The sequence below is a fragment of the Monopterus albus genome, unplaced genomic scaffold (genome assembly GCF_001952655.1).
Source record: "Monopterus albus unplaced genomic scaffold, M_albus_1.0 scaffold31.1, whole genome shotgun sequence".
Taxonomy (NCBI): domain Eukaryota; kingdom Metazoa; phylum Chordata; class Actinopteri; order Synbranchiformes; family Synbranchidae; genus Monopterus; species Monopterus albus.
Window position 1 is genome coordinate 700,892 of NW_018127911.1, and position 23,979 is coordinate 724,870.

At 40.1% G+C, this 23,979-nt stretch overlaps 1 protein-coding gene across 19 annotated transcripts in view; it reads left to right on the forward strand.

The window, feature by feature from the left end:
• The window catches only part of ptprsa (protein tyrosine phosphatase receptor type Sa), a 218,987-nt gene that overhangs the window by 170,727 nt on the left and 24,281 nt on the right, over positions 1–23,979 (forward strand). For 12 of the 19 annotated variants that reach the window (XM_020596614.1, XM_020596621.1, XM_020596619.1 and 9 more), the window contains 11 exons: positions 416–533; positions 8,359–8,952; positions 9,980–10,074; positions 10,293–10,543; positions 10,797–10,884; positions 11,840–12,052; positions 12,355–12,518; positions 14,064–14,075; positions 14,408–14,523; positions 18,991–19,038; positions 23,632–23,729. In XM_020596614.1, coding sequence (XP_020452270.1) covers positions 416–533; positions 8,359–8,952; positions 9,980–10,074; positions 10,293–10,543; positions 10,797–10,884; positions 11,840–12,052; positions 12,355–12,518; positions 14,064–14,075; positions 14,408–14,523; positions 18,991–19,038; positions 23,632–23,729 — 1,797 coding nt within the window. The remainder of the gene's footprint in view (positions 1–415; positions 534–8,358; positions 8,953–9,979; positions 10,075–10,292; positions 10,544–10,796; positions 10,885–11,839; positions 12,053–12,354; positions 12,519–14,063; positions 14,076–14,407; positions 14,524–18,990; positions 19,039–23,631; positions 23,730–23,979) is intronic. The other 7 variants (XM_020596622.1, XM_020596632.1, XM_020596633.1 and 4 more) reach the window with 5 other exon arrangements.

Here is a 23,979-nt window from a genome sequence, read left to right on the forward strand (position 1 = left end):
CTTGAAAGATTCATTAGAATTGATCGGAAGCTTTTCTTTGAAGAGGACTCAAGGAAACTTAATGGCTAAAGTAGAAGCTGACAGAGAAGGGCCAAAATGTATTCATTATGCATTTATCACAAAATTAAGTTGTTGATTAAAATATTGCTGGGGGGGTTTACTGCCATTTACATATCTACTGTCCCTCCCCTACTCTGGGAATGTACTTAATGGAATGGTCTGCCCATGACACAGGGGGAACACGTTAATTTTAATGCATGCCTTGTGAAAATTAACAGAGGAACATGAAACACTTCACTCAGATTAACATTCTGCATAAGATAGTTAGAGCTGCATGAAGTGGGAACAACCCATCAAAAATTGAAGACACCTCTTGACATTTTCCTGTTTCTGCCTCTTCCCTTGTCTACCTAAGGAAATGGTCATTGGAGGACTCAAGCCAGACACGACTTACTCCATCACGGTGGCAGCGTACACCACCAAAGGGGATGGAGCCCGGAGCAAACCCAAACTGGTGGTGACCAAAGGGGCAGGTCAGCACAAGAATAAAAAATTTATTTGCTGGTTTAGACGTACAACCTTTGTTTAATAAAGATAGCTATTCTTTTTCAGCCTGTGGCTAAAGGAAAGCTTGCTTGGGGGTTCTTCATCATTCCTATTCAGCTGTTATTGCCATCTCTGTATTTGATTAACAGCATTGAAGGGGCCCTCATTTGCAGCCATGGTGTAGTGATTTTATCTCATTCAAACATGGCTGGAAGATTTGGACAAAAAAACAGTCATGAGCAAATGCAGGAATTCCTGATATTTAATTGAGTGCATCCTTATTAAAAGTATATCTTATGTCAAAACTATTGCTTAAAAAAACATTTCAGAATCATTTTCAAACATTGAATGTGATATTGTTTTCCTAATGAACCAATCTGAGGTACACATGCATAACTGGATTCAAGAACAGTTCCGTTTTAGATGGAAGATGATGGCTTCTATCAAGGCAGCTTTTATCATATGACTCATGTTCACAAGACTATCAAAAGATTTTTAGAGATCAAGGAGGTGATGCAAGGTTCTTAGAGATTTTTCAGACAGATTATGACAGCTTGAAAATCCCTGTTTGGGCTTTAAGGATAAAACACTGGAGGCTAATGCCTGCACACTACAAAGCCTTATCTTCTTCATTTTTTTTCTTGTTACCCCAGTGGATACACCAGTTTAACTGGTTTACTTGATCTTGTTTGGAGGCTAGTAGTTTAGTTACCATGAACATGAGCTAAAGCTGTGAGGGTGGCTGCCGAACAGTGTGAAAGCCTACTCTGATAGAATGTAAGGCATTAAGCCAAGACAGGAGTGTCCATTGGTGTGAGCATCTGTGTCAGTCAGCTTTGGGAGGTTTCAGAGAGCCAGTATATGCACAACAGCATACATACTTGTATACACACACAGGCATACATTTATACATGAGCACACGAAGTCTCCACACACAAATACAGTGTGTGTTGTGTCCTCCAATGTACATACATATGATCATAAAACAAAAGGCACCAACATATACTGTATATAAACAGATTCTTGCAGCCCAACACATTCAAACAAACATGGGCAAATTTCCCAAATCCTGACGTGTGTGTTACAGTTGTCAGGAAGCGTGATGATGCCAAGGGGGCTTGATTGAGTGCTGTCACTCTCCATCCTTCTTTCAGGGCTGGATGACTGAAATGCCAGACTGGTGTGCTCTGGCTGTCTCTCAGAGGAAAAGACGCTCCTTTATTTAGTGAAGTGTAAAGAAATGGGTTTATACCAGTGGGGCAAGAGAAATAGAAAAGAGGAAGGGGTCAGTAGTAGGTAGAAGACTAGCCCCAGCATTTTCAGAGCTGAAGTGGTTGTTCTTGTTATGAGGGATGTTAAGATGGCACAGTGAATAGCTGGGTCCCCACTAGTTATGGGGTTTCTACAAAACCATAGAATTTTCTGAGATCTGTATCAGACAAAAAACAAAAGTGATTTTGTTTTACTGTATGTTCTGGATGTATGAAATGTCATAATGTTTAAACATTTTGTTTACTTGTCAGAAAGTGGCCAAAATGTCGGCTTTAGAGCATTTCCAAGTTGTAAAAAAACATGATCAGCAAAAATACATGACAATCATCAAATTATAAATGTATTCTACAGCTAGACTTGTTGAATGGTACACTAATATCAGAATAAGACCTTTATACTCTGCTGGCTGAAATACTAAATTTAAATGTAAAATTATTTCATTTATATGTGGTTTGGCCCGTTTTCACTGATTCTGTACTACGCCCCCATACAGGTTATCTACTGTATGATGTGTTGTTGTTCTTCACCATACAAAATGATGTTTAAATTTCTTCTGCAAAACCACTCTTTCAAGTGGTTTAGCCTTGTGTAACCTCACATATAAACTGATACACTTTACAAGTGTGATGCAAGTAAATGAAATGTTGAGAAACATTAGTGCTTTTGCATATATGCACTTTAAAAACAAACATAACTTATGAAACAGCTCTTATAACCAATTTTTTCAGGCGAATACGCACTTTATGGCAGTAACTGAAACTATGACGTCACTGTCTTATCTTTTTTAGAAAACAAAAAGGCCTTAAAAGTGGCATCAACACAGAACACTGTGGCACAGACAGCATGTTTTCATGCCACTTAAAAGTTGATTCACATCAGTGACTGGGTCTTTTCATATTCCAGACATTTCCACAAGTCTCTCTGGTGGTTTGCTCTATCAGAAAGTATTCAAAAGAATCTATGTCTGGATTTTCTAGGATATAAAAAGAAGTAGAACTGCACATCTTATTGTGAGTCACAGGCAAGCAGCATTTATTCTGTGGCTGTAACTGTCTTTGTTTACTGAATGAAAGCTGGGTTTGAAAAGTTCCTTTTCATGATTCAAACTTGCCAGTCTGTCCCTGTGAAGAACAAACTTAACCAGTGCCAATGAGAGACAGTTCTTTGAGAGGACCAAAAAGGAGTCCTTATTGACAAAAGTAAATTTAACTAGTTGTGTCTGAAAGTGTTCTTCTGCCTTCCCATCTGCACGTTGAGAAGTTTTTCACTGGTCTGAAAGGGGCGGCAATCAACAACCATCCTTTTATCTCCTTTTCTTGATCAGGTTCAAGTGGAAAATTTGTTTATTGCTTTATTACATTGCAAACAAACTCCAAACAAAATGAAACTGCATGTTAGAAAGACACAACCTTTTACTGGCAGTCTCATTTTGTATCATCTGGAAATGGTGCAAGGCTGGCAATGATGGATAGATGGATGAAATTGCATTATGAGGTTTTATTTGTGCAGTGTAATTATGTATAATGGTTTGCATTATTCATTAATTATTTTTTTAAGTCAGAGTTGATACTTTTGATTCAGATACAATGTCACACTGTAGATAGGCAGGTACTGAAGATATCGTGAGGGTATCTTGCCCTTGGAGCATCTTGACAGCTTACAAACTCACACTGCCCAGCCTCAAAGCACTTCACTGTGATAGCAGTATCCTGTAAAAGGATGCTGAGTGATGCATGTTTGCATGTTTAAATGGGTATGGGTACTTATTTCAATGCTGACTGCAGACAGCTAACTTGAAACATTAGCCCTGGCCTGCTCATTGCATGTTTAGTAATTTCCTGATTGTTATATTGGTCCAGTGAGAAAACATCAATGTAAGGGCCTTCTCTCATTCGCATCCCTCTTTGTCTCTTTTTTCCTTGCACCTGTAATAGCTCTTGCTTTTCAATATGGGCCATGTGAAATTTGTTGCAGATTTGAATTCATGACATTTTCTGCCCTACCAATTACCCCCATTCATGAACCCTTGCCACATACACGCATGCACTTCTGTGGTAAGCAGACTAAATTAATAGCAAAGGGGAAATGATGGTAGGAGAGTGATAAGTGTGCAATGACCTTTAAGCTAAAAAACACCTCTTACCTCTCACACTTCCTTAGACATTTTAAATCAGTGAGATGCTTTTTTTCCCTGTTGTCAAGAAATGGAGCTCAAAGCAGAAAACCTTACAACTAGGGATTAGAAAGTATATGTACTATATTTGCAATTTGTTCTTTTCAGACAAGCACAAAGGTAATATGTTTGTTGGTAGGTGTACACGTGTCACGTGGACAAAAGAAAGAAGAGATGAGAATGAAACCTTGTTGGCCTTTTCCCCAATCAGACTGAGTGAGTGTCAACAGCAGGCTGTTAATACTGTGGCCTGATGAGAAACGTGCCGGGAAGCCCACATGAAAGGATTGAACCAGGTTTGACCCTGAAATGGATGCAGAGAGAGGGATGGAGTTGGGGGAGGATAACAAAGGTGTGTTGTGATTGGGCAGTGCATAAGAAGAGAAGTGAAGTAAGGGGACAGGAATAAGGGAGAGTGTTAGGGGCAGAAAAATGAATATTGCGGAGAGGAGGACAGGGACAATCGGGGTGTCCGAGAACCCCAGAATCGCTCATGCACACACAGGAATGTTTGTTTTCATTCCTTATGGGGACTTTACATTCACATACATTCATTTCCTTAAAAACCTATTCTAACATTAATCATTGCCACCATTTGTTTAACCCTTATCCTAATCTTAACCTAACACCTAACCTAATGACCCTAAAATTCAATGATTTACATGGTGGGGACTAGTATTTGGTCGCCACAAGGAAGGCAAGTCCCAAAAATGTGAGCATGTAAACAGGTTTCGGTCCCCACAGTGCAAGTAATACGAAGTACACATACACATGCTTGTACAGCTATCCTTGCGAGGACACTCAGCCTATTGAGCAGCCCTGTAAAGGTGTGTGAGAAAGTGAGGACCAGCCAACATGTCCTCATTTTCCCAAAATGTCCTTATGTTCATGGTTTAAAAATCAAGCCGGTCCTCACAAAGTATAGCCATATAACCGCACACACACATCTGTATCCTCATATCCCTGTTGGTCCTCTTTACAGCAGATTGCTTCTTGTCCCCAGTCACCTTCATCATCATTCACTCATTTTTTCACCCCCTCACCATGCCCTCGTTCTCTCTCTCATCACACTGTAGCACCACACACACAGTATGTACTCCATAAACAGCTCCCCATACCCTACACACTACCAGTGCCTACCTCTGATTCAGTACCTATGATCCCTTTCCCCAGTGTACAATAGGCCAGTGTTTTAAATGTTCAGATAGCAAAATAGTTTCAGGGCTACACAGGTTGCAATAGATGCATTTGGTACCCTGTTGAGGTTAGAAGAAAAGCACAGATATTTAGTAATGGGGAACACACTCACTCCCAGTCATCACAGGATCATTACCTCAGATTCTATTTCCTTGATTAGCGGTATCCATGAAGGCAGAGTGGGCTTTAAATGACACCAAGCTGAGTTAGAGTTTGTAGTTGAGGTGTATTAGGAGCATTTGTTTCACCCAACACTCGGCGCCCCCGTCTTCCCATTACCGGCAAAGGCTCAGCTGACCAGCCACCATCTACCCATCCACCCCCGTCTTCCTCTAGCAGTAGTCATCGGAAAGAAGACCATTAGCAAACGGAAATGAAATAATACAAGTAGAGGGAGGAGACTCTGTAAAGTGGATTGCTTTGTGTGTGTGTGTTTTTACCACACGCACATTAAGACTTGCATCCTGCCTGGCACAGAAATATACACTATATGTAGGCACATGCACACAGATACACAAATGCGCAATGTTACCTTTCCACTGAGATGGTGTACTGTTGCTGCAGACTAATGTTAGCTTCTCCAAATTACTTTAAGTCCATACTGGGAAAAAAGCCAAATAGTTATGTGTGCAGCTGGAACGGTGATATATGGCAGGAAATTGAGATGGCTGCAGCACAGTGCCCATACCATCACACAAACAAATACACACATGTATACGTTTATGCACAAAGATACAGTCAAGCAGATGTACATAGGACACATTGTAGGAAAAAAAACAGCTCAGAAAGAGGCTCCAATTTAAATTCATGTAGTGTAATGGTTAAGCTTTGGTGATTAAGAAGACAAATGTATCCATAATCATGGCTCCTTAAGATAATGATAAAATGTTAGACATTAAACTAGAGTTAATAATTTGCATTGAGCTTATTCAGCATTATTATGCTGAGAAAGCACTCACTGCCAGGACCAGCCAATTTACTGCCAATGTCACGATTTGAATAATTTAAAATTGAACCCAAATGCAGACAAAGGAAGAAAGATGTGGCAAAGGGGAAACGGAGTTTTATTAAAGACCTTTAAACAACTTGGTGAACACAAAGTCAGATACTGAGACAGAGAAGCAAGAGTATGATGTAAAACATGATGCAGGTTTTAACAAGAGTGACCTCAGGCTTAACACAAGATTTACAATACATGGAGAGACTAAGGTTCAGAGAATATTCAAACTAGTAAATGCAAAAAACTAAACGAGGCTCTACTAAAGAGCAGTTGCTAAAAAGTACATACAACAACCGTGAAAACCAAAAACAAAGAAAGAGTTTAATAAACTGCTCAAAACAAATTTCCTCAAAGACAGCAAAGAGAAAACACAAGCAGCAGTACAGTAAGAATAACTTAACTGGCTTGAAAAAACAGGGACCAAATGGAAACCAACATTAGAAGACACAGTTGACTATATTCAAGAGCATAGTAAACACAGAACTAGAAGTAAAGTTGCTGACCAAAACAAGTCTTTACATGAAATAGGAAACTGAATGCTGACTGGAATCTACAAGAGGGAAAAGTGTCCATAAACCATGATCACAGGCAAGGGTTCAGTCCAGCAGCATGGAGTATAAAGGGCAGAAACATGAATGCTGGACCAAGATGTAGGAGAGTTACACTAGGAGTTTCTTGGATGAAGCCATCTGGCAGCTAGGAGACAGCAGCTGAGGGCTTTAGCATAGTCATTTGATTACTGGCAGGAGGCAGGTGAGGGTGATCAGAGCAGATTATGAGCATGGTAATGCTGGAAACAGGGGTCAGACTGGGAAGGAGAAGTACACCAAAATAAAAGCCTTAAAGGAAGTCTATGGAGCTGTGACAACTGATCCAGTTTGCCACCTCAACTGGCAAAATTTTTGAATCATAACTATACAGATAGCCAGTCCACAACCTCATGGGGTGGCATGAATGGTAAATAAACTTAAAATGTTGTATTACCATACTACCTGTTTTATATTATTTGTGCAGTCAGTTTTATAATACATACAGCCACATACAAACCACATTATTTGCAGTAGAGTACTGTATATCACCAATAGTGCATGTCATATGTCTGAAATTGTAACCCCACTTCTATTATCTGTTTTGCCACTGTGTTATATTTTTGATAAATGAGGCACATAGATAAGTGAGTCAAGATCTAGTCTATTTACAGAGAAATGGGCCTCAAGTGCAAATCAGTTACACTCGTCTTTCAACAAAGCTTTGACAGCAACTTGAGAACTGAAGCCTTCCCATAACTGCTGCTGCCTCTATCACACTGATGGAGCCTTAAAAGGAGGGTTAAGATGAGACATGTGTCACCCATAAGAACAACAAAACTGGGCCACTCTGAAGGATGGAGTCTAGAACCAAACAAAATCATCTATTTTAAAAGAGCAGGACTCAAACAGCTAATAGAAGCATTTTTTTCTCTTCTTAATATTTAAGTGATATTTTGCAGAATAGAAATGCTTTTGGCTAGAAATGGGAAATAGGAATGAAAATGGTTACAATGATCACTCAAGAATTTGGAGGCTAAGAGGATCTTCCACAGCACAACATGACTCACTTTGTTTATTGTGTTACAGATGTCCATTTTAACATAGCATACAGTGTAATCAGACAAGTCAAATGTAGGTGCTGGTTTTCTAAACGCTAAATTAATGCTTCAGTGGTATACTGCTGGAATTAATAACAACAATTGCTTTAGTGCCTAATTAATTAGCTAAACAGCACAACATCCATCTATCCATCCATTTTCCTCTGCTTATCCGGAACCAGGTCACGGGGGCAGCAGTCTAAGCAAAGATACCCAGACTTCCCTCTCTCCACTCAGTGCACTTTAGCATTGTGCTACTAATGAAACATACACACTTCAGTTATGAGCTGTTATTAGCTGTCTGGTTCTGAGCTATAGTTTACTTCATAATGCAGGAAGGAACAGAAATCAACTAGTCATGTTTATAAAAAGATTTACTAAATTTTGAGGTTTTGCTGACCTTTGGCAAGAACCCGTGGAATGAATGGGATAAAAAACATGGTGTTTGCAAAGTATTCATCCAGATATACTGTAATTGGAAAGCATAGAAATGTATTTTCCTTTTATTGAATTTATTTTAATTTTATTTCTTTTTCTGTACAGTGCCTGGTCCACCCTACCTGTCAGTGGCTCAGGACTCACAAACATCAGCTGTGGTTCGCTGGGACCCTCCAAACCTGACCAATGGCATGGACCTACAAGGTTACCGGCTCCAGTTTGGCCGTAATGATGTCTCTCCTTTGGCCACACTGGAATTTGCTCCCCAAGAACGACAGTACTCTGTGGGCAACATTCACCGAGGGGCCATTTATCTCTTTAAAATCTCAGCCAAGAGCAGGGGGGGCTTTGGGGAAGAGGCTGTGGTGGAACTCACTGTACCCGAGAATACACCAGGGGGATATCCTCAAATTAACGAGGGCTCCAATGTGACATGCTGCTCAGTGCAGCTGTCCTGGTCTCCACCAGTGTTGGCAGAGAGGAATGGGGTAATCACAGAGTACACATTGGCCTATAAAGAAGCTGGTTCTGGAGGAGCACCACGGGAGCTCCGCTTGCCCCCCAACCTATCCAGCTTTGTGCTCAACAGCCTCAAACCGGATGCCGCATACGATGTGAAAATACGTGCACACACCAGTGTAGGTCCAGGGCCCTACAGCCCGCCTATCCAGTATCGGACAGTGGCCTATGATCCAACAGGTAGGGCTTGCCTGTTTCTTTCAGAACCTGGTTGGCAGGGGGTTGGAAATTGGCTAAAAACAATCTGCAACAACACAAAAATGAAAACTGCTTCACCCCCTCTTACAACCACCTCAACTTCTCCTCGGGAAAGAGAAAAGGTTGATATTTAAATTGTTTGCCTGGGATACTCACTTCACTAACCCAAACAAGGTAAAACCCAAGTCAGTAAGTTATAGTCAGTCATCTTGAGAAAGAGGAGAGCAGCCTAGAATTTCAAGGTAAGTGCTGTTTGGTCAAACCTTCCTGTAAGTCATCCTTACAGCCTGTTGCCAGGCACACTCATGTAACTAATGCCAACTCACATCCCCAGTTTTCAAACAAGGTAGGACCTCAGTCAAACCCAGTCAGTCTAATATTATGTTTGGATTATTTTAAGATGACATAAAACAGGTGTTAGGTCTTTATTTTATTTTTGGTTTTGGGTTTGTTTTGAAATATTTCTCCCTTCCTTTCTTATTTCCCCCTTACCCCTTACCCTGTCCCTTAATTGGACAGCTTGTGGCATGGCATCCCCCTGATGCACCGCTAAGGACTACTGGCATGCTGTGTTTTGGGTCTGTCTTGATGCCCGCCTGGCAGCACGTTGGCAGTGCCACCCGAGACTCAGTAGCAGTGTATGAGCACTTGTCATTTGGACCACATGGGTTAGGTGTTAATCCTCAAAAGGTCATTGGTTCAAAGGCAGTGGAGAGGCGGGATGGCACTACCCACGATAGCTAGCCAGTGGGTGCACCTTTGTGCTCCATGGGTTTGTCATCCATGAGTCTTACATGGTGTGTGTCTTAACCAATGGCGTTGCCCTTCACAGCCAATCACAGCTCACCGGTGCACTCGCTCTCCAACCCAGAGGAACGTTGCAGGGGAACAACAGCTTTTTTAAACTGAATATTTTTCATTTGCTTTTTTTTTCTTTGGTCTCTCTACATAATCAAATTGCTGAAGATACACTCTGGTTTTTCTTTTCTTGCACCTTGTTACTCAACAGATGTCCCAAAGAATTTCACTGTCAAGTGGGCTACCAAGACCACAGTGGTCCTTGCATGGAAGTTTTCTGAAAGCAGGTCTCCATACAAGTGCACAGTAAGTTTAATGTGGGATGAAGTAAAAAAAAAAAAAAAAAAAGCACTCATTTCCTACATAGCTATTCCTTATGTTATCATTAAAATGCACATCCATCTTTACCTATATCTGCTTACCTGAACATTCATGTCTATTGAACCACCAATCTATTGACCTACCAGAATAATCACACATTCAACTATCTCACCTACAAATACTTGCATGTATTGAACCTCTAGATTGAGTACAACCGTCTGAAGATGGACGTGGATGCCAGGCAGATGAGGGTGCTCGTCACTGGGTTAAGGCACAACACCACCTACGAGTTCGGGGTGACCTGCCAAGAAAGCATGGACGGTGGGCAAAGACACCGTGTGGTGGCCAGGACCGCACCACTCATTCTGGTCAAGAAACCAAAGCTGGACATCTACGCTGAGCCTGACAATGTGCTCACCATGTCCTTTCCACCAATTGAAACCAAGGATGTCAAGTTAGTATAGCATGCTGGAAGATGAGCTTTGTAAGCTTTCTCTGAATTACTTTTGAGGGTTTAAGTTTTGAGATGCTTGCAGTCTGATGTGGGCTGCATTGAGATCTCAGATGGTCTGAGATGTGTTGAAATTGGAGTTTAAGTCTCTGACCAGAAACCCTTTGCAAGTGCTGAATTATCTCTTCAATTACCTTTCAAGCCTATGGTGAATGTTGGTCTTTTTTTGTAATTTAATTATGTGCTATGTTCTCAGGAACTTCTATGTGGTAGTGGTGCCACTTAGGAGGACCTCAGGAACTGTTAAAAACTTAAAGAACCCCGATGAGATGGACATGGAAGAGGTAGGTTCTGTTAACAGCAAGAGTTCTAAGGTTATTCTGGCACTCAAAAAGCAACAGAGTCAAACAAAATACATACAGTTTGAACATTAATATGAGGAGGTGATGTCAGATCTTCAGAAACACTTTATGATGACACTGACCTCTTTCCTCACTTATGTTAAAACAGTTTCCAGAGACACATGTTCGTGTTGCCAACAGTTGCATGTGCTAGAAAAATCATATTGTACTCACCATGTACAAGAGATGAGTATACGCAATCCAAATGTCACTGTATCTCAGCTATAATAATATATACCGCCAAGCATGCAGCAGAGAGAATTATGCAGTCTTCTCTCACTCTTCCCATAGCCTGGGGTCACCTTGAGTGCCAGATCAACAGAAACCATCCCTATTGGACTTAGGATTACACACATTTCCTCTGCTTAGGCCCTACCTCTGTCTGCAGTTTGAAATGAATGAGAGGGGTTGGATGTTGAAAGGGGTTAGAGCCTGGTTAAATGGAACTCTTCCAGACCATTAGCAGCTATTTTTTAATCTAAGGGTAAAATTATACCTCCAGTTCAGTCAGTCTTGTGATGGGTTTCAAGCTCATGTACAGAGTAGTTATTTTATACCCATAAGTAATGTGTTTATTGAAAAAAAAGTTACAGAAATGCATTTTTTATCAGTGGGGGTAGGGGAACTAATAGCATACAATATATTTTGTGAAATAGTTTTGCTTGTTGGTGATAATTTATTTTGTGTATCTCATTTCATCATAATTGAAAGCATCTGACATCTTTGGGTTACTTAAATCTGGACACTGCAGATTAAAAAACATTTGACAATAACAAAAAACACCATTAGCTCAGATTCAGACAGTCATTTAATTTAGGGCCAATGTTGTTGAACAGGGGATACAAAAAGGAACACATAAAAAAGCACAGGTAAATTAACACCATTTTACATCAATCAGCTGTTACGAGAGGTAACTCCCAAGCGTCGTTCACGCCGTCAGCTGGCTCAGCTGGACCAGAGGAAGCCATACATCACAGCCTGCTTCAGGCAGCTGCCGTCCAGCTTCACTGTGGGATCTGACCACCGCCACAGCAGCTGTGAGAACAAGCCTCTTGAACCTAGCCAGGAGTATGTCTTTTTCCTGCTGGCTGAACTCAATGTCACTGCCGGGGTGAGTTTTATTCCTCATCTTCATCTGCACTTTTCAGCCCAGTTCAGCATAGGTCAGTTGGCTTAGTTTTTCTCCATTTCTTTTCAGCAGAGTTAATTTAATAATTCTGCTCTGTTCATTTAATTATGGCTCACTTCAGTTTTGTTCATCTGAAGCTAACACATTCAGTTCAGTTTGCTCACTTTATTCATTTTTGTCCAGTTTGTGATGTTAGTTTAGGTTCTCTCAGTTCACTCCATTTCATATCTTGTGTATACCACTCTAAATTCATGTTTCATCTCTGCTTGATTTTTTTGGTTTAGAAAATGTTTGCTACCAGTCCTTATACTGACACAGTGATGACTCCTGAGCTAGTGGTGGACCCCCTGCCAGTAGAGACCGGTGACGGACTCATATGGGTGGTGGGCCCAGTCCTGGCTGTGGTCTTCATCATCTGCATTGTCATCGCCATTCTGCTGTATAAAAAGTGAGTTGGCTTAGGAATTGCAGTGGTGCAGTGAAAGCAGGTGGACCTTCCTTTAGACCTTACTGTGTATAAATAGCGTTGTTCAACCTCAAATGATGATTGAAAATAACACTCAGGGTTAGGGTTTGTACACAGGGTACTGATGTTTTGTTTTATTCTGGAAAGGCATTTTAAATCCAATCATTTCACTCTTATTATGATTGTCTTATTTTTATTGTTAGAGCCTTGCTCCACTACACGACCATTTTAACTATTATCCATATTTTAGTTAATTAATGTTAAATGTGCTTTAAATTTCTCAGATTTTTTTTTTAATCCAGCAATAGAGCAACAGGCAATGAATATTTTCTAGTCATTTGATGTTGAACTGATTATTTGCAGTGTAACTTGGGGACTGGGCTATTGGAAACTAACTGCATGTTAGGGAGCATGTTGAAACAAGGGTTTATTTTGTATTCATGGCAGCATGATATTCAAAGACCCAACAACAATGTTGCATGTAAATATGACAGAGCTTTTCTTATGAAAAAAGTTGTGGGAAGTGAGGGGGTTGGAAAAAGAGGGGAAAAAAGAGATTCTTTGAGATGATGCTCAATAACTTAAGAACATTGTAATCTAACAATCAAGCGATGTCACAAATACCTATTAATCCTGGAAAGAATACTCTATAACACTGTCATTCCTATGTTACTAGTTGTTTTATTTTCCTGCTCATCATTTTGAAGGAGCGGGTGACCCTTTTTCCTAGTGTTGAACATCAAACTCTGCTTTTATGTTTAATCAACCTTATAGGAGCTATCTTCCTGTTACAAAGTCTATATCAATATACTATTCCTCCACATCCTGGGGCTTTGGAGCATACATATACAGTCAATAATTCCCCCTTGTTTTATAGTTGGTTGTTGGTTATAGCCGCAGTAACTGCAGGTCCCATCTGAGCAATGGTGACAGAAGTTTCCGGAGATCCTTGAATTATCTTAAGGAGGCAGCGCTGATGTGAGCAACACAAGTACAGCTTGCTACTGTCAGATGATCCCTGACTGTCTGACCTTGCCTTACCTTCATCTTGGTGGTTAGGGAGAGTAACATCTCTCCTTGGATCTCTCTTTTTTCTCTCTTCTCTTTCTCTCCATCTCACTCTCCCATCTCCCCTCTCCCTGGTGAATAGTGTTTCCCGTGTCTGCCCTTGGCCCTGACATTCTCTTTCCTCATCTGTAGCTGCGCCTTTGTGCACACACATAAGCTCACACACATGCAGACACAGGCTCACAAATGTGTGCACTTACTTGCATACTTCACTGAATACTCATCTGCTCGCACGCATTGATACATGTGCACACATGCACTCATACACACACAACTCCTCCAAATGCTGATGAGCATTATCTCACATTTTGCGAGCCCAGCAGTGACCCCTGTGAATTTTAAACTGCTCTCTATTGATTTATCTCTCTTCTTGCCTCCCCTTCTCCCTTTCTCCTTGTGTGTTGTGTTTTTACCATCTTTATATATTTATTTGACTTCTATTGCTTTCTCTGGAAACAGCAAACCTGACAGGTAAGGCTTAGTCGTACTTCATTGCATTTTGCAGGGGAAGAGAAAATAGCCTGCCTCAGCAAAAAAAAAAATATAAAAAAATACAATAAAAATAAAAATGCCTTTAATTAGAGAGAGTGAAGGAGAGTTTTGCAAACTTGAGACGTTCTCAACTCTCTGATTCGGTTTCGCCCGAGCTATCTCGACCCACTGAGTTGCCAGTTGGAGTTCAGGAATCGTCATTAGTGAGAGACATGACTGTTTTGCTGCATCAAGTTCTCACCAAAGGTTATTCTGTGGTTTTTGTTGTATGTCTTCTCCTTCTCCTACTCTTTGTTTGTCCTATCCCCCAGTCGCAAAAGAAAAGAGTCGGAGCCACGTACCAAGTGTCTACTGAACAACGCAGACATTACCCCCCACCACCCTACAGACCCTGTGGAGATGAGACGCATCAACTTCCAAACTCCAGGTACAGGAAGGACACACAGCATGTACACAAAGGAACAAAGACAGCCTCCCAGTAAGGCATATGCTGTATATGTATAATTGGACTAATATACTGTGTCCAGTATGTTTGGCCATATTTGTCCATACTGGCCAACACTGACAGTATGATAAATGTGAAGAAGGAAGTTTACTCATCCAGCTGTAACACTGTCAAAGACATCAGCTTCACCTTGCCTTTAAGGAATCTGTGGTAACTTGTAGTTTTCACAAATTTAAATGTGCTGGCTAGAGACTGACTATAGATTGTGAACACGCTGGACACTGTTTTATAACATTAAAAAAAAACAACATTAACCATAAATAAGTAGAAACAGAAGAATCTCTGAATTACAGACATTATATAGATTATTGACATAATAACAATTGATGTTCTTCATTCAGATCTCAAAAATGAATATTTTTGATTGTCATATAAAAGATGCCTGGTTAAAAAAAACCCCTCTAAGGCTTAGATTTCATTGGTCTAATTGAATTTCCATTCTAAAACTGTTGCAAGTGAGCAATCTTGTCAGCTATCGCTACACTGACACCGGTGAGTACATCAGGCTAATCTATATAGGTTTTATTGGGAAATAGACCAAAGTTGTAGAACAAGCTGAATTTTAAGAAGCTAATTACCCTCATAAACCATAATGGAGGTAGCTTCTACAGGCTTTTACAAGATACTATTTCAGAAGCTTTTCACATCCTTTGAAGTTCCTAGCTTTGGAACCTACTGAGATGGAAAGCAAATTAGGCAAAAAATGGCTCTAATGCAAAAATACTATTATTAGTTGCTCATAGCCAATATTGGTTTACTACTGTGTGCAAATAAAGACACACACCTGCCAAAAAAAACCTTCATTTTTGACACCAAATGATTCATTTACCATGAGAACCTTTTTATATTCAAGACAACATACATGTGCAGCTATGTTTTTAATATAATCTGCAGATGTAGTGACAGCATACTGTAACACTGGCACACAGCCTACACAGAGATGATCTGTTCCTAAATGATGCAATTTCAATATAAGCTACAGCATACCTGATGTCTATGAAGTGCTGCTATATCACTGTTTGTCTTTATGTGTCTACATAACATTCAAACCATGTTTTTTTTTCTGTTTTCCATGTCTTCATGTAACACTTAACCATGTATGAAGAACAAATAGTTAGGAAATTGCATTTGCTGTTGGACTTAATGTTGTTACCATGAAAAGAAATCCTATTTTGAAGTTCATTTGGATTTTTACCTGTCTCCTCTTTTGTCTTGCTTTCCTTCTGGTGTTCATCCGAGCAAAAGCCTGGTGTTAACAACAGAGCACATTCAATCCCACACTCATTCTCTAAGGCTTCTCCACCTTAAGCTTGTCTGACATCTTCCTCCTGTTTCCTTTTCAAACCCATTATCAGTCAGTCTGTCTTGCTGTTATCTAGCCTTCTGTAATTTAGTCTGTGATGGCATCTACAGTTTGTCTTTGGTCTGAAGCATAGTGGAACCAAAATAGCTTTTTATATTTGGTTCAGTTAAGTTTCCACCTCCCAATTAAAAGCCATGGTTTGTAAATAAAGCCACATGGATTTGACCACTTTTGGAGACCTACTATCCTGTCAGGTTATTTTGTTTTTCTTTTTGTGAAGGAGAGTTATACGTTTAGTTGTAGTCCTTGTTCGCATGTTAAAAAATTTTCATCTCTCCTGTAGGTAGTAAATTCTCCAGAAGTGGATTAAACACACCCTTCCTTGCTTCCAGAGGGTTCTTTGTTTCTTTTTCCTTCTCTCGCCCTTCTGGCTCCTAGCCTAGTTGTCATTCAGCCATCCATCTGTCATCCACAGCCACTTTTTGCTCTATCAAATGGCTCGTATTTCAAGATGGAGGATTTCTCCTCAGCTTCTTTGGGAGCCCAGGCATGTTGTCTTGATTTTGTATCTTGGGGGGGGGAGTACGACTTATTTACATCAGTGAAGAGAGATTTTAGGATGAAAGGACAGAAATGTAGAAGCATAATTTGCAGTCCTCATCTTTATCTTGCTTGGCATTCAGAGACCAATCAGTGGTTTTCTAATGAGAGGCTTAAAATGGCTATTCTCACTATTTGTCTCTCTGACTTCCAGTGCTTTCTGCCATGCCCTCAACTGTTCTCCTCCCTTTTTTTAAATAATAGAAGCTCTTGTTACAATCTCTTGTTCTCTTTTATATAGCATTCACCAATATGGTACATCTTGAGTTTTCTCTTTATATATGACAAGCATTCTCATTTAACAGCCGTGTCATTGTTCCACAAAATTAGACAGTGTCATTATCTGTTCACCCGGGGAATTTAATTTGAATGGACATTTTAGCCCAATTAAGTGGGCTGGTGAGCATTTGTGAACATCCCCAGCCGCTATTAGCAACCATTGTTCAAATGGGCATACTCCCAGTGCACTTATCTGAGGCCTCTCCAATCCAGCAGAGCATATGTCACATCGGCAGTGTGCGCTCAATGACCCCTAGTTCTAGGAAGCAAAAAATATGCTTTTGATTAGGCGTCCCCTAAGCTCAGCTTGGCGGATGCATTTGAGAGGGTGTGTTTGTAAATTGTGCATGTTTTAAAGTCTGTAGGTCATGTGACAGCCCCACAGTGACATCCCATATCTCTTTGGGGCATAGAGTAGCTAATTTTGCCATTATCTTCATTGGTGCCTGGGGTTTAATTGGCAAATGGGACTAAAGTAATGAAGCATCACGACTCACTAGATCTCTGCTGTCTGTGTCCAATCAAGCCCCCAACACCCACCCCACCAAGCTATAAGTACTAATTCTTTTCTCTTCATCATTTATTTTTCACTTTCTTCCCTTTTCTCTTTCTCATTTTTTCTACTCTTCCCAATTTTGCAGTTAAGAACCTGGTATACTACGTATGGCACTTCACACCCCCATAATTTTGTCAGAATTGACTTCCACATCTAAGCATATATAATTCTAATATTTTCACACAGACAGCGGCACATTCTTCCACAGAATTCACAAACACCAGTCAATTGTTCGCATGCATCTAGTGGCTGACTTGTTTTGCCAGATTACAGCAACAACCAAGCCCTTCTCCTCACAAACAGTTTTATTAAACACACACACAAATGCAGCAAACACTTACACATAAATATACAGACACGCAGACGCGCTTGTACATCCCTCCTGCCGTGATGAATGACATTTAGAGACAGTAGATCAGAGTACCGCCCGCTAGGTTTAATTAGTCATTGTCACAAATCAATTAGGGAGAGGAGGGTGGCCAACGTCTTCATATCTCTGCACTCATTTGGCGCACATCCTACAGCACATCCTAATCGAGTTAGAATTTTTTTTTTTTTTTAAATACAATTAAAATGACAATTTATTTTGACTTCTAGATGGGAATGCTACCCCTCTTTCTGGTATATCACAGAAGAGTTGTTTAATGTTTTTGTGGCCAGATTTTTTTGGGAGTACAATGTTTCTATAAGAAAGGACTGCTTTTTTTGTCCCCAAGTCATATTTCCTTTTCCTTCCATTTCTCACTTATAGTTCTGGAACAAATTTTCCTCTTTTCTATGGATCAGAGTTTCCATCGTTGGGTGATGTGATCCCCACTTATCTCTGAGTGACCCTGTTGATCTGATTTCAGTTTGCACCCGTGGGAAAAAAATTATTTTCCTTCACGTGACTGGCATGTTGACCGCATCCCATCAAAAGCATCTCTTAACCTCATGTCCAGTTAAAGTCGTCGCAGATGGCTTTTTTCTGCTTGAACAGCTCAGGAGACCCGAGTCTTTCCGGACATACCATTGACTGGCTGCGGCCTCAGAGACTTCTCCTCTGGAGCAGATAAGACTTTGAACCATCATCACACTCCTCAGAGCTCAAATCAGCTCTGGCTCCACAGCTGTCAGCCAGAAATATGGACACTTTTCCACACCTTTCACTCTCTGTGCCTCAGCAACAAGCCATGGACAAAGAAACCTTTTAAAGTCAGTTTTCACCAGGAAACATAAGCAGGTTTTCTTTTTTTTTATTCCTGTCAAGAGTGTTTATGAAAGCTAACAGAGATCACAAATCAGTTTTCTTATCCTGATCTCTATGAGCATTAATATGGGACTTGGCAGAAGAGGCTTCTCAGCAGAGCAGCAGATGCTGATGCCCATGGCTTACCACTGCGCTTCTGAGGAGGACTGTGGCACTGACTGGGATTTGGTAGCAGAAGTGTAGGTCAGGTCTGATCTGAAAATGTTTGCCCTATGTTTTCATGTCTGTGTGGCACCATGAGCTCAAATCTGTCAGTCCACCCTGAGAGTTGCCTGAGTAAATTGCCTTTGTGTTTTATTTCTTGGCCATTTATCATTTTCTATCTTTTTTTTTTATTTACAAGCCTTTTCTGTTGCATTCCAGCCTTTTGAAACTATTTTCCTTGTTTGCTGTTCTTCACAGATTCTGGTCTAAGCAGTCCTCAGAGTGAAGCCGATTTTGACTATGAAAGTTAGTCTCTGCGCTTTTAGTATTTGCTTACCAGCTGTCCTTTTAAAAAATTTTCAAGCACCGCTTGCCTCCATTTACAAACACATAATTTGCATTTGTATGTTTTTTCACATGATGCAGCAAAATTTAAGCACTAATTAATTTGATGTTGGTTTATATCAGTACACTGGGTTTTTTTTTGTCTTTAATTGGATGTCACTCACGATATTCACTTGGGCTGTTGGCTGTGCATTAATCCACCATGCATAAATAACCTGTGCGATCACTTGTGCTGATAAAGACGTGGTTGAGAGGTTGTTTTTTTTTAAAGGTGTACAATCTCTGTTATGCCTCTTTCACTTCCTCCCCTTCATCAACTCCTTCTTGTGGTTTTCCCTTCTCTTCCCTCTTCCTCCTCCTCCTTCACCACCACTGCTCCATTTTCATTCTGAACTAACGGGATCTTTTCTGTGCTCGGAGATAACGAGCAGAATTAATTAAAGTGGTGGCAAACAATGGCTCAACATTTGATCACCCTGCTCTCGCCCTACTCGCTGCCAAAGGATCATCTGAGAGAAAGAGAGTTTCTGGTTTTCCTCTTCCCCCATTTTCCTCCCATTGTTTTCTTTTCTTACCCACTGATAGACTGTTTCCCTTTTATATGGAAATGAGCAACATCATAAATAAGCTTTCTGAAAGAGACTGGTTTAGCTTATCACATAGAATCATTATATTTCTCAGGCGCATGGATTGCAGATCGGGAGATTGGAAATGTGTAATTAGACGCTAGTTTATTTTTCTGTGTTCACTGATCGTGCTGTTGATTGTGGTGGAAGAAAAAATGGAAGAGTCTGTATGTGGATAGAAAAAAGCTATGAATGAACACAGTCGTACTGAAGTGAAGGATGAGAGCTCTGGAGTTGGGGTAGGAAATAAAAGCGATTGGTCCTTGAGTGACTTTGGTCGGTCACGGGTCACAGCAAAAGACAAATCTTTTCTTGGATAAACACTGTAATGTGTGAGGTAGTTTATAAATGACAAAATAAATAAGAGAACAAATCAGGCAAGATTGACTCATTTGTCTTCAGAGAAAAAAAAACAAATGGGTGAGGTTGGAAAAGAACACTGAAAGGGAGAAGCAGACACAAAACAGATTAATTTAGCTTGGTAAACACGACAACTTCAAGCAATCGGTGATGTTGGCAAAGGGCAATTTGGGATAAAGATAAAATTGTGGATTTACAGTATTCAAAGTGTTTTCATGCAAGTTCTCAAAACATTGAACCAAAGTTTGAAGGAATAGACAAACACTGTCATGTACAGTATAACCTTCAGCCTATCTCACTGACAGTGCATTGTGTTTAATACGTAAACACTTTGGCCTATATCTCTTTCTAACCACAGAAGAAACTTAAACATACAGACAGTAATGTGGGTAGTAAACACAAAGTGAAAGGAACTGATGGAGTCTGAGTATGTCTGTAACTCATGCACATAGGGTAAACCACACAAAATCGGCACAAACATTCTTTGATCTCCCCTCAAACAATCCGCTCCTGTTCACTCAAGGAGAAGTCAGGGCCCCTCATTTGCATATGCATTTACTTATTTTGCTTCTGATACATTTTCTCTTTCAATTTGGGGCAAGTAAACTGACAACCCAATTTAATTTGAAATATTTCCCCCTTTTTTTATGCTCATTTCAATGAATCCCCCGCCAGAGGTGATTATAACTCATTCTCAATTGGTGTCACCTCAGGCATTTTGCTTTAATACCTCACTGAGAATCTGAAGTATGAAAATGTAAAGACACAGTCCTGTCCAAACATGTTAATATAATTTGGTTTCACCAATTACCTTCCAGGATTTTTTTATTTTTGTTTATTATGAAAATTTTAACTAAATTAAATATAGGCTTTAAAAAATAAATTTGCACAATTAATTAAGTAAACATGATTTTAATGATCTATTAAGAAGGGCATAGGTGTTTGTTGCGATTCTTATTCAGTTAAAGCAGCATGTCCGTTCATTGAGAATGTTGCACCATCCGGTATCATCTCCATTTGTGTCTCATATGTATTGTAATCTTTGTTAATCTTCATGTAAGTGACACCCTGCCACATTGTTCTTTCAGTGTAACCTTAATTACCAGTACTAATGCAGACTGTCAGCACAGAGAACCCCCCCCCCCACCACCACCACCCCCAAGTGCAACAAAAGCAGCCGAAATATTGGTGACCCCTTTGACATTAGAGGGATATTAAGCATTGTCCCAAAAAGGAAAATGAAGGATGGCTAATGTGATTATGCTGATTTGCATGCCCAATTAAGCCTGGGTAACTTTTTGTGTGAAGAGTGTTGACATTTTGTCAACCTTTGACCTCATCACTTGGCAGGAAAAGAGGCCACTTACTAACAATAAAAGTATTGCCAGGCTCCATGCAGATGGAGGGGTCACAATCTATGGCTGCTCCATATTCCATTACATGGCCTCAGCTTTATGCTCCTAAATGGATTAGTGACTGGAGTGCACAGCAGTGCTGATAATATTGTAGCAGAAATTCAGTAGATATTGGCATGGGCAAAGAAAAAAAATTCCTTAGGATAAGTGGCAGACAGATTTGGGAGGAGAACATTTTGGACATGCAAGCGATAATGCCTTACTGTGATTTTGAAAGGTAAGGGGTGTCCATCTACAGTAGCAGTCAGTACTCTCTGGGTTTAGGGAAGCAGCAGATGGAGAAAAGGTTAGAAAAGAGCAGCTTGGTTACTTTGCATTGGATGGCTATAATGGAGCAGCCCACTGAGTCACTCAGCATCACTCACACTCCTAAACCTCTTTATCCCATTCTCACCTCCCTTCCTATGAGACCCCAGGTCAGGGCTCTATTCTAGATTAAACACTTTTTTATAGAGGCAACAGTCAAAATTGATCCCTATGTTAACAACACAGTACAACAAGAGCTTTACAGATACAGTGAAAGCAGGTGCGTGGGATATGCTGGGTCTGATTTGGAGCATAAGACTTTCATAGCTTCTTCCTCATCTTTCTTTTTGATTGAGGGTATTGCTGAATGTAAATAATAATATACAGTATTAATCTATACCCAAAAAGAGGTAACTACTGGACGTTGATGTAAGATCTGCTTAAAGTAAAACCATCCTTAAACACGTTTCTATTGCACAGTTGTTTTTTCACCTACTAGTGATCCTTTGTTTTACTTTCCTCTTTTTTGTTAGTAGCAGCCATGCTTCAAGTAAAATGTTACTTTTTTATCATCTTAAAAGATGTGTTTAAGGGATTTAAGTGAAAATAAGCTTTCCACTGAGTCTGTTGTATTTCTCATCTGTGATTCTTCTATCAAATTCAAACATGTTCATCTTAAGTTATTTTTTGCAAATTTTTCAGGCTTTTAAAAATTATTGATATCTCTGAATGTTTGAGTCATAATTGGCATTTGTTCCTATTGGTTAGTCTGTCCACATCTTGACCACTGTGGGAATTAAAGGTGCAGTGTGTAAGATCTAGAAGGATTTATCATTTAGTAGGAACGGGCTATAGTATGCATAATTGTGTTTTCATTAATGTATAATAAACAGAAAATAAGAATTGTTGTGTTTTCTTTTGCTTAGAATGAGCCTTTTTTTTTACAGTAGCCCAGAACAGACAAACCACACACAGGCTCGACAATGTGAATTTTGTCTTTGCACATCAAAGTAGCAGCTTGGATTTGGAGACACTTCCAAGACAAAAAAGAAGTAATGTTAGAAACAAGAGGAAGCATTTGTCATAAGTTTAAGAACTGTAATTTGAAAGAAAATGGAGACTCATAATTATTCTTTAACACAAGAAAAGGTAAGACAGTGTGAATCCCAGTCATCAAAGAAGCAAAGACACAAAGAAACGGGATAGATGACGGCACAAGATGAGGATAAAGCATTGGTGGGGCCTTTCGCAGTTGGAAATCCTTGATGACGGACAAATGTTTGCAGACTGATGCCAAAGTTGCCTGTTTTCTCCCGGACAGGCAATTTAGCCTAACAAGTAGAGGTAACCTAAATGCAAGTTTTTGTTTGATAGCTTTAGCTAGAACATGGCTAGGGCTGAGTAAAACTCTGTGGTCAAATGAGCCGCCATGCACTTCCGAGTGTGCAATTTGTCCTGTATTTATGCTAATCGTTTTGAGGGCTGTTTAACATGATGTATGAGAGCTTTGCTCTATGTTGCAATCTGCAACCTCACCGCTAGATGTCACTGAATCTCACACACTGCACCTTTAACATAATTTGGTCTGGGAGCTTATGCTACTGTCTTCTTGCTTCACAAACGTAGCTGTCTTTGAGCTCTGGCCTGGTCCATTCAAGAACCTATAACACCACTTGTCAGTTTATGTTGCTGTGTGTGACAGTCACTGTTCTACACAAGCTTCCTTACTTCACTAAAACCCAACGTCCATTATTATGTAAGCAAGAAATTCTCACCTGTGAATTGTGTGTTGTCTTATTTTAAAACAACACACATTACATTTTAAGCCTCTGTCTTGCCTACTGTACTAATGAATTTTCCTTCCTTTCTTCCCCTGTGTGGAATTTTTCTCAATTTGTGGTGGGCAGGTATGATGAATCATCCTCCCATCCCTATCTCAGAGCTGGCTGAACACACAGAGCTTCTCAAGGCAAATGACAATCTCAAGCTCTCACAGGAGTATGAGGTGAGTGGGCCAAAGAATCAAAGGTCAAAGTTTCTTCTGGGTATTGATTTCTGTCTGATTGTGTTTTCATTGTCAGAAGCCCGTTTTCCTCTAGAGAAATGGCTCTGTCTCTTCTCATAAGTCTTTTTTTTCCCCTGCTTGTTGACAAGGCTGTAGCTGATGGTGCTTGTGCAATTACAAAATCTCAGTTGTGCTCTACCTTTTATTTCCTCAGATACAGACTTAACATGGCAAAGCAAGACAATAGTCA